This window comes from Serinus canaria, chromosome 17 (genome assembly GCF_022539315.1).
Source record: "Serinus canaria isolate serCan28SL12 chromosome 17, serCan2020, whole genome shotgun sequence".
NCBI classification, from domain to species: Eukaryota; Metazoa; Chordata; class Aves; order Passeriformes; family Fringillidae; genus Serinus; species Serinus canaria.
In genome coordinates, this window is record NC_066330.1 from 1,550,318 (window position 1) to 1,561,481 (window position 11,164).

An 11,164-nucleotide genomic window follows, 5' to 3' on the forward strand; every position below is an offset into this window, starting at 1 on the left:
GGGCGCGGCTCTTCCGGCGGGCGGACAATGCGGTTCCGAGTCGCGGTGCTGGGTTGCGGTGGCGCCTGTAGGTCCCGGCGGGCCGGCGGGGCGCGGGCGGCGGCCCCGGAGCGCGGCGCGGAGCGGCCCGCGGCTCCCGCTGCCCCCGCAGGCCGCGCTCGGAGGGCGGCCCGGCCCGGCCGGGGGCGCGGCGGGGCGCGGGGCCGCCCGGGGGGCGCGGCGGGCGGCCGGGCCCGGCCCGGCGCTGGGGCGGCGGCTCACGGCGGGTCTCCTCCCCTCTCTAGGTCCGTAGCCGGAGGCAGGAGCGGCCGCGGGTGCCAGCGCGGGGACGCGGCCCGACGCTACAGGTACCTGCTCCTTCCCTCCCTCCCTCCCGCGGGGCCGGGCCTGGCGCGGACAGCGGCTTCTCCCGCTCTCGCAAAGGGCATCGCGTTTACATTGTTATGGGATGCTGCATGGGCTCCCAACGGAGCTCTCCTAGAATATTATTTTCCCGAACCCCGGGAAGTCGATGTGGGGATCCGGGGCGACCCGCGGTCGGTAAAGGCCGAGGAAGCACGTGCTTCCAACGGGGAGTCCTGCACGTCCGACGGGAGCTTGCCTTGGTCTGCCACCCTCCCGAGATAACGGGTTTGGGATTCATTTAATGCTCTTTTTTCTTGGACATCAGTAGTAGTTGAAACTGAACGTGTGCTGAGGCAAGTCACAACTTTCCGATACACAGTTTCTCACGATGTGGCTCTTGCAGTCTACCAAAGACAGGCTGAATGGCTGGGATAGCTGTGGTTAACAGTACAGTATAATTTTAGAGTGGGTGCTTTAACTGCATTCATATTGTACGAACTTCCAAGGTGGAAAAAAGAGACTCACAACTGGACTTCCCTCATCACTGTCCAGAGAAAACACAGAAAGAACCAGTTTGATAATGTGTACAATTCACTGAAGATATATCAGGATGATCTGTTCCTGTCGTTTATATTTGCCAAAGGCTGTTGCCTCTTAAAATTAAACTTTCAGCCTTAGAAATGGGGTCAGTCAGGCAGTGCTGAAGATGACTGAGAGACTGGGTTCTGCAGATTCAGCAGAACCAGTTGTACTGCAGAATGAAGGCCCCCTGCTTCCAGACTTTCCCTAGTTCCTGGCTTTTGAAGTCTTCTGAAATCGTCCCCTAATTTTTGCATGCCATACACTGGAAGATACGCTTGATGGGTGTGATCACTGTGGAGGTTGTGTCTCCAAATGCTGTATGAGCTGCAAACTGAAAAAGCCCTGATTACTGACAGATGCTACCAAAAATATTCTTTGAATAGTTGTCTTGTGTGGGCACAATGCCATTCTTGTGTGTTCACTCAGCTGACACTTCATGCCCCAAGAGAGCAGTATCTGCTTTTATCTGTAAACTTCAAAGCTTCCTTTCGAGCTTTATGTGGTGTTTGTAAGAGTTGGGAGGTGTAAATTTTGCTTTGTTTTGTAATTTTATCTAACCAAATCTTGCATCATTTAGTCTCCTGTTATTTCTTCACTTCCTGCAATCCTAGTGCTTTGGCAGGATTGTGTGAGCAGTATTGCATCCAGAATCAGTGTAGTCTTATAAATTGTAAAACAACTGTTGAAAGACAAAAGAACGGTATTTGGTTTATGGAAGATCCACTGTTCTTCATTCTAAGTCCTATCAAAACAAGAACAAGCTTCTTGGAGAAGTGATCTTCCGAAGAACAGGACTAGGCACAAGGCTTCCTTTATTGCCCAGGTATTCAAAACAGGGAGCCTAGCGGAGGCCATTGTGAAGTTTTTTTTCTATAATCTTAGGAAAAGCCAAAACAACACACAACAAACCACCTCCTGCAGAAGAACTTGAAAGAAAATCTAATGTGTTCAACTCAGTGCTGCAAAACCCAAAGCTTGCTAAAAATACAATTTCCCTTTACATCCTAACTCTTTAGGCTATCGCTTCAGGAGAATTTTTGTCATCTCACCTCCACTTAATATTCAGGCTTCATTACATTAAAAAAAGGTAAAAGTTATTGCGATGCGAGATGTAAACTTGAATTTTTTCTTACTTGTAATGGACTTCAGTGTGTACGTAGGATAAAAAACATAATGGCTGATAAACACCCACTTTATATAACCTACTTTTAGAAAACAAACTCATTGTTTGGTTTTTTCTCTTCTGCTTTTCCTTAGGTGTGCCAAAATGTCAGAAAGATCAGATATTCTTCATTTCAAGTTTGACAACTATGGAGATTCAATGTTACAGAAAATGAACAAACTGAGGGAAGAAAACAAGTTTTGTGATGTCGTGGTCCATATAGATGATGTTGAAGTTCACGGGCATAAAATTGTCTTTGCTGCTGGCTCTCCTTTTTTAAGAGATCAGTTCTTACTGAACGATTCCAGGGATGTAAAAATCTCCATCCTGCAGAGTTCAGAAGTGGGGAGACAGCTGCTTCTCTCTTGCTACAGTGGCTGTCTGGAGTTCCCTGAAATGGAACTGGTGAACTACCTGACTGCTGCAAGCTTTCTGCAGATGAGCCACATCGTGGAACGATGCACTCAGGCCCTGTGGAAGTTCATCAAACCCAAGCAACCGCTGGAGAGCAAAGAGTGCGAACAGCAAAGCGACTCTTCTGAGCTGAAGGAACATCAGGGAGACGATGACTCTCTGCAGCAAGACTCACCTTGTATTCAGCCTTCAGAAGACAGCATGGACATGGAGGATAGTGATATTCAGATCATCAAGGTAGAGTCCATTGGGGAGGTAACAGAAGTTAGGAATAAGAAGGATCAGAATCAGTTTATTTCTTCTGAACAAACCGCATTGCATTCCTCAGAGCCTCAACACTTTCTTATCAACTCCACTGTTGAGAACAGAGCAAGTGAAATAGAGCAAAACCACCTCCACAACTATGCCCTTTCATACGCCGGTAGCGATAACATCATCCTGACCTCTAAAGAAATGTTTGGGCCTAACAACCGAGGGATAGACAAAGGCCTCCAGTGGCACCATCAGTGTCCAAAGTGCACAAGAGTATTTCGGCATCTGGAAAACTATGCTAACCACTTAAAGATGCATAAACTATTTATGTGTCTGCTCTGTGGCAAGACGTTCACTCAGAAGGGCAATCTCCACCGGCACATGAGAGTGCACGCAGGCATCAAACCATTCCAATGTAAGATCTGTGGGAAAACGTTCTCTCAGAAATGTTCCTTACAGGACCACCTCAACCTGCACAGTGGGGACAAGCCCCACAAGTGTAACTACTGTGACATGGTCTTTGCGCATAAGCCCGTTCTGAGGAAACACCTCAAACAGCTGCACGGTAAAAACAGCTTTGACAATGCCAATGAAAGAAACGTGCAAGACATAACGGTGGACTTTGATTCATTCACATGTAGCGCTGCTACAGACAGTAAGGTCTGTCAGCAGGCTGATGCCAGCCAGGTACTGGATGCAGGGAAGCTGCCTCAGGCCGTGCTTGGTTTAAGAAATGATAGTACCTGCGTCAATTAAGCAATTAAACTCGCCCTGTGTAGGGATCGTGACTGAGAGGAGCAAACCGTTGGTTTGGCTTCTTCCCTAAACTAGTGGTGTGCCCTGAAAGGCTACAGATGGTTGGATTGCAAAACCTGGCAGGTCTTCAGCCATCGCTCTTAGTCTTACTTGATATTTTCTGTGAATAGCAATCCTCCTTCAGGTTTCTGTCTATGTCTCTACTGTGGATTAAGGGGTTAATTGTTTCATTTCTCTCTGATTAGGAGACTCAAGACTAACACCTTTTGAAAGACTGTTGTTGTGGGCTGCAAGTAAACCATCTGCTGTGCAGTTAGAGGCCTCTCTGTGTCTGGGCAGATGGAGGAAAGCAAAGAGGACAAGTGTGTGAGATAACCCAATATTTTTTTTTAAAGGCACTGGATAACTGAAAACACTCCATATACTCAAATTTAAACTTACCTCTTAAAATTACCTTTCTCTGATCTTACCCCTAGACCTGCAGTTGAAATGAAGTATTTTTGTGTCACTTTTTTGCCCTTTCTAAACCTATTTCAAGAAACTTCTGCTGCCAATCAATGCTCTCTTAAAAACTCTCAGGGTTTTTAACCTCAACATGCATTATGAAAAGATGAAACCCTAAATGATTTGGCAGGGTTAGCTGATCATTGCATAGAGCTGTTAAAACTGAGGATAAATTGCAGCTCTGGAATGTGAGAGGCTGGTGCCTGGAGTGCAAATGTGACCTGTGCTTACGCTGGCATACCTGGGATTTTTAAAGGGCACTTGCCAGTGCATGTACTGAGACAAGATAAACACTTCAAAGCTAAAAGTTATCCTCCATCTTCCGTAAGTTTTGCATCACAAACTACAACAGCTGTTGGGTTTAGAGCAAAGCTGGAGTGGAGAAATACTGCTTTTTGACACTGTGAAAAGAATCTTTTTAAAGCTGCAATGTGTAACAACTTCACGATTTTTTTTTGCTTTTTCCCTTCCTTAGTTTTTGTATGTCTCTCCTTGATGTCTAATAAGGGCCACGTGTCACTTAACTGTAAACAAAAATACCTGCTATAAGAACTTAACATAAATTTTTTTTGATTTCTTGAACTTTTTTGAAGTGACCATTAGTGTTTTACAGATCCTAGGATGAGGTATAGGTAGCACAATTTCTATAGGTTAATATATCAGCTATTGACTGTACTCAGCAATACCTCTTGTATACCGCCTTAAACATCAAATGTAGCGGGAATGGCATGTGAATTGGGATTCTGGGATTATACCTTGCTGCTTCTCAGAAGTGCTGTGGAATTATCCGCATCCCAGTCAGGCTGAAAGAAGCTTAATTTATCTGAGGCACACCATTCCCAGTAGAACAGCACTGTTAGTACTGAAGTGTAGCATAGACTAATAATCAAATGGCTGATCCTCGGCAGAGAACTGCTGTTTGTGTTTGGAATAAGGAATTCTTCCAGTGCAGCTCTTTTTCACAAGGTTTGCCGTGAGGCTGAGATTATGCTTCCTACCTAAACATAGTACTGTTGGTGTGTTTGAATGAGGGGTGGGGGTGAAAGGCTGCTATTGTGTGGTTAAAAATGTAAACAGGTATGACCAAAGGTGTGTAGAGCAAAAAGTGTCGTGTATGTCATTATCAAAAGTTGGTCTTGCTCTTGAGTTCTGTGTGTGTAGAAGTCAGGATTTCCTTACGCAGATATTACACTGATGGACGTTAAAACATGTTAATGTTGCAGAACATTTTCAGAAATCCACATACTTTGAAGTAGAAAAAGAAGGTGATTCTGTGAATCAGTTTTTGCAATTGAGTTCTTGAACTACTGCACTTGACTGTTACACGAACTCTTACATGGACAGCTATGAAGTAAGCAAAGGAAAATACATCAGGGCATTCATCTTTCAAGTTGTAGCAAATATATTTAGGCCTAAAGTCTAACTATTTGAGACTTTTTAAATTATTGTTCAGGTTGCTGGGGTAGAAGATAGGTTTGCATGAGAACTGTTTTCCTCTTGAAGCCACCCACTTGCAGAGTTGTTTTGAACTAAATTTGACCATGACAGTTGTATCTGACTCTTTCATTCTGTCTTCAAGCAAAATCTTCTGTATTGTTCAAACATTTTGATAATCTATTATTCACTAAATGGAAATAAGTTACAGTGCTATGTCAAAATGAAGATAGACGTGGAGAACAAGAGCTTGCAGAGCCAGATCAACGTGCTGTAAGGTACTAGTGAACAATCCAAGGCAATATGAATATGGACACAAAAAAGAAAATGGTCTTCTGCCACAGAAAGGAATACAACTGCACAAATGCTAGAAAACGTGGCAGCAAAATGGACAGTATTGAAAGTTTTGTTTATCTGGAAAGTTTTGGTTTTTGTGAAATTATGAAGCTATAATGTTACTGTAAGGAGAATACAGCTTGTTGAAGTAGCTGTGGGTGACTTGAAGCTGATACGAAGAAACAAGGAGTTTCCTAAGAAAAGAAAGAAATCATTTGGTCAAGATGCATAGGTGTTCAATCCACCCTGTGCTGTGGTGATTTGGACATCTGAGAAGGTCAAGACTGCTGGGCTGCTCAATGAAAGGCTGCTGTGGTTGTTTGGCAAGAGCACAGCATAAATCAATAGGAAAAAGCAGAAATACAGAAGACTTTCTTCACTGAAAATGGACACATCTGTTGGATGAAAAGTGACTTTTACTAATGTCTGCTTTTAGCCTGGCAAAAGGGTGCAGACCCAAAGATTTATGCAGGAGATGGCTGTGGGACTCCAGAAACACTGGAGCTCTGAGGGCAATACGCCGATGCAAAGTGCACTGGTGGCAGAGTTCATCTAGAATTTGCCCCTTTATGGAAAGACAAGTGAAGAGTATAGAAGAGGTAATAGAAAAGCAAAATCTGGCTAATGCTGCTCCTCTGAATTACAGATTAAGATGGAGTGAGAATTATGATAAATGGAATATGCAGAGGCAGCTCGATTATAGAATAAGATGAACTTAATTGTCCATGTATGTAAAATGTTGTCTTCATTGCAATGTCCTGAGTAGTGAAAGATTAGATCTGTTGGTTGTTGCTACTGATGCTGCATATTCAGATGAGGACTATGGCAGTTATCATAATCTGTGTGTTACTGTGTAGAATACCATTTGCTGGTAAGTGGATAGTCTCACAACTTAACGTGCTGTACAACTTTCTGCATATCCTAAAAATAACTGAAGTCTATTACAAAAGTATTTTAATAACTCCTCAGTATATTAGGATTTTTTTTAAGTTGGCATTTTATTTATTTATATTATATAGAAGAAGGAATTTTTAGAATTTAGGTTTGCCAGAGGTTTGGGCTCACCACTTCTCTGAGTGATGGTAGCTTGTGTAGCATGTGTTCCTGCAGCACATGCTGCAACTGCACAGCCTCCTGCATAGATCAGGGATGAGTCTTTCCTTAATTTATTTTTCTTTTAGAAGACATGTTTTGCAAGTTAGTAACTGATGAATTTGAAGTGTCAGTCTTTCTCTCCCCTAGCTTTTTGGCAAAACTTAGCTGCCGCTAAACTTTTGTTGAAATAACGTAGAAATTAATTGTGTGGGCTGATTATGGTTTTGGAGTAACTGGGAAGAATAAAAGGAGGGAGAATCAAAATGTGATACAAACTGAAACTGTTGAGAGAACTCTAAAGTTACATTAAATGTTAATTTTTATAAACAAAGAGGGGGACATAGTAATGCCTCCCGACTTGGTAAGGGGTGAGAAGGCAGGACGGACCCTTTCCTTTGAGATTGTATAATCAATGGACTGAGCATTAGCTACCTCTTCACTGACTGGGCAAAAGTCTTACACTACGTGTGATAACCAAAGCAGGCGGGTCGGCGGCTGCCGGGCATTGCCCCGTGGCCGTGAAGAAGCCAGCAGCTCGTCCCGGCGGCTTTCGGGGCTGCGGTTCGCCGTTACCCCGGCGCGTCCCGGCTGATGGCGAGGAGGAGCCCCGGTAGCCGCTCCCCGGGATGCCTTACGGGGGCGGACACGTCGCTACCTCTACCGAACGGTGGGCGAGGCGCGCCCCGGTGCCGGTGCGGTTTCCCCTAGCGGCAGCCGCTGTAGCAGTGCCAAGTCTTCTAATAAACGTGCTGCTAACTCTGTCTGCCGCCGCCTCTCATTTCCACCGCGGTCACGGCGCACCGGGGGCGGGCGGGCGGAAGGGGCGGGCGGCGAAGCTGTTCCGGGGCGCTGCGGCACCGGCGGCGGAGCGGCACCGGCTGCGGGGAGAGGCCGGGAAGCGGGGCAGAGCGGGATCGCGGCCGGCGGCGGGCGGCCCGGGAGCCCCGGGACAGCGGGTCCTGCCGGAGGCGGGGGTGGGCTGCGCTCGGCGAGACGCTCCGGCGGTGCCCGCGGGTCCCGCCATGGCGGCGGACTCGGAGGTGCTGCACTTCCAGTTCGAGCAGCAGGGCGATGCCGTGCTGCAAAAGATGAACCTCCTGCGGCAGCAGAACCTCTTCTGCGACGTGTCCATCTACATCAACGACACCGAGTTCCAGGGACACAAGGTGATTTTCGCCGCCTGCTCCACCTTTATGCGGGATCAGTTCCTGCTCAACCAGTCCAGGCAGGTGCGGATCACCATCCTGCAGAGCGCCGAGGTGGGCAGGAAGCTGCTGCTGTCCTGCTACACGGGCGCGCTGGAAGTCAAGAAGAAGGAGCTGCTGAAGTACCTGACGGCCGCGAGTTACCTGCAGATGGTTCATATTGTGGAGAAGTGCACCGAGGCTTTGTCCAAGTACTTGGAGATCGACGCTTCCATGGAGAGCGGAACCCAGGCTGCTGAGGGGTGCCACTCCTCGGATGCTGAACTAAGGAGCGGGGATGAGGTTTTAGATAAAGATTGTGAAATAATCGAGATCTCTGAAGATAGCCCAGAGAACGAAGAATACCCCGTGAAACAGGAGGATGGGGATGGGGATGGGGATGGCCCACACCCTGCAGCACAGAGCTTGGGGTCGGAAAGGAAGGACACAAAATCCCCAGAAATATCAACAGTGGAAATTGGCTATAAGGATGATGAAATCTGTATCTTCAGAATGGATTCCATGAGTGTGGCAAATGCAGAGAATGATCATTTTCCTCAGCCTTGCACTTCCTCTAAAACAAATCTATATTTCCCAGAAACCCAGCACTCCTTGATAAACTCTACAGTTGAAAGCAGGAATACAGAAATGCCAGGAAATCATTTTCAGGCTTTTGTTGGTGACAATCCAGAAGGAACTTCTAGTGGAGCGAATGGGTTCCAGAGCCTGGAGGATTCAGGCAGCTCATGGCGGCACCAGTGTCCAAAGTGTCCGAGGGGCTTTCTGCACCTCGAGAACTATCTCAGACATCTGAAAATGCACAAGCTCTTCCTGTGCCTGCAATGTGGCAAAACATTTACGCAAAAAAAGAATCTCAACAGGCACATCCGGGGGCACATGGGGATCCGGCCCTTCCAGTGCATGGTGTGCTTGAAGACCTTCACGGCCAAGAGCACGCTGCAGGATCACCTCAACATCCACAGCGGGGATAGGCCCTACAAGTGCCACTGCTGCGACATGGACTTCAAACACAAGTCTGCTCTTAAAAAGCATTTGACTTCTGTTCATGGAAGGAGCAGCAGTGAAAAGCCAAACCTGAACACTATTACAAAAGTTAAAATAGACTATGATTGATAGCTGGGCAATTGTGGAGTCAGACTCCACAAAAAACTCCTGGCTAGTGAAATTGTAGATGCAATTCCAGTTCCAGATCCCCATCTAAGGGAGAGAAGCACAAACAGGTGGCTGGTGATCCAAGACAGCCCTTGGAGCAGGAAACCTGCCTGCTCCCTTAAGGTTGCTATTGCTGTCAGTGAAAGAAGGTGTTTCCTAGTTGAAAGTAAACTGCAAAATATGGGAAATTATTTCATGCTTCTCTTCTATTATACTGAGCATATCCTGGTCCCCCAATGATGTTTTATATTCCTTGTCTCAAGGGCAGGCACTGCTGACTTTCAGGCTATTACTGATACTGCAATAAGCTGAAGCCTGAGCCATGGTGTTGGTGACAACAGCTGAGGAAAGGGGGGTGTTTGTATTTACTCAGCGAGTCAGTTGTTTCCATCCAGTTCCTGGATCATTCGTGGTGAAATCATCTCCTTCCTTGCCCAAACTTTGGTAGATCTTGCAGAAAGAAGGTGTGTTTTCATACTCAAGTCTGTGACGTTTAAGGACACACAACAAAGAAAAACTAATCAAGGAACCTTTCAATTTATCTCTCGCAAATAGAGAATTTGTAAAAGAGAAAGAAACAAACAGTATTGCCTTGCAGTTTATTTGTAACTGGACAGTCCCATGAAAAGGACTTGCTTTTAGTCTTATCAAGTTCTGAATTTTTATAAACTTCTTTCTTCTAAAAATGGTTTTTTTTTTTCTGTCATACCAGTGGTTTGCACCTGTATTTGATAAGTTTAGTCCTGTTTGTTGCATCATAACACCTGTCTTCATTTTTTTACAGATCTTAGCTATATGCACTTGTGTGAAATTCAGCTGTGTGCTGTTGGGTAATCATAGTTTCAATGCTAATTTTGAAAAACAGGCATTTCTAGCAATTACTTAGAGGTCTCATACCCTGATTCTGTGACACAGTAACACAGTAATGATGTGTGTTTGCAGAAATGTGTTTGTGCTTTGTCAAAGGTCATTTTAGTTTCATCATGAGCATCGAGCGCCCTGTGATGCAGTCTGTGTCTTTGGCTGGTACTTGTTTCTTCCAATGTAATATAAATAAAGAGTTATTTCAGTTGTTAATATGAGATAATGGTACTTACAACTAGCAAAAAGCAGTAGTTCTTACTCCTGTCTGTACCACGTTTTCCTTCAAGTTTCAGAAGTGCTGTTCCAAGTTCTTGCTCAGAGTCCAGAAGTCTGGCCCAAATGCTTCAGAATCTGGCTGGCTCTAAAATCTAAGACAATAGTTTTTAATGTCAGTTCACTTTCCTTCCCTGTGTCTGTGAGTGCACCAGCCTGCTGGGGGTTTTATTGATCAGCTACGTGAGGGGTTGGGTGTGTACAATGTCTACCGTGCACTTTCCTGTTACTATTTGTTACAGGCACGGTCAGGTGTATGTGTGGGTATTTCCCTCATGAGCACTTCCCTGTGTGCCAAAGGGGAAACAGACTGATCTTTTGAAGTGTATCTTCTGTGGGAGCAGCTTCAGAGTTATTTTGGTCATGCATGTAAACACGAGAGGGAGTTGTGTTGTGTGACAGGCCAGCAGCATGTTCTGTTCAGTGGCTGCAGTGTCTCAGAAAGCTTTGTGGACAACCCCTGGTCTTGTGCACATGTTCACATTAAAGGAGTTTCCTCTCCCCTATCCCCACATGTAACCATGTCTTGTCATAACACAATAAATGAAATGCAAACAAGGCGTTTTGTGAGAAATACATCTCGATTTTTCTGATCACGCTTAATAATTCTGTGCATACCTTAACAGTTAGTATTTTGGCTTGCTGTGTTGAGTAAACAAGATGTAGTAAACAAAACACGGTGTTCCAGTGGCGGTCATTTAGTAACGCGTTTTTTGTGTCCTTCAGAGAGGTCTGTCTGACCTACTCGTGCCATGAATTCTTCCCCCTCAGGAGTCACAGCTCTGCACCG

At 45.6% G+C, this 11,164-nt stretch overlaps 2 protein-coding genes across 2 annotated transcripts; both read left to right on the plus strand.

Annotated features, from left to right (window-relative positions):
- The first annotated feature begins 2 nt into the window (after window positions 1–2).
- ZBTB26 (zinc finger and BTB domain containing 26) lies at window positions 3–7,641 on the plus strand. The gene is made up of 3 exons (XM_030231549.2): window positions 3–67; window positions 285–347; window positions 2,185–7,641. The coding sequence occupies exon 3, from the start codon at window positions 2,195–2,197 to the stop codon at window positions 3,509–3,511; it is 1,317 nt and encodes a 438-aa protein (XP_030087409.1). The 5' UTR covers window positions 3–67; window positions 285–347; window positions 2,185–2,194; the 3' UTR covers window positions 3,512–7,641.
- An 83-nt stretch (window positions 7,642–7,724) lies between these two features.
- On the plus strand, window positions 7,725–10,934 carry ZBTB6 (zinc finger and BTB domain containing 6). Its single transcript, XM_050981109.1, has one exon. The coding sequence runs from the start codon at window positions 7,903–7,905 to the stop codon at window positions 9,196–9,198; it is 1,296 nt and encodes a 431-aa protein (XP_050837066.1). The 5' UTR covers window positions 7,725–7,902; the 3' UTR covers window positions 9,199–10,934.
- Window positions 10,935–11,164: the final 230 nt, after the last annotated feature.

What these genes read in the sequence shown, in the direction of transcription:
- ZBTB26 (XM_030231549.2), top strand. Translation starts at nt 2,195, where the DNA reads ATGTCAGAAAGATCAGATATTCTTCATTTCAAGTTTGACAACTATGGA.
- ZBTB6 (XM_050981109.1), top strand. Translation starts at nt 7,903, where the DNA reads ATGGCGGCGGACTCGGAGGTGCTGCACTTCCAGTTCGAGCAGCAGGGC.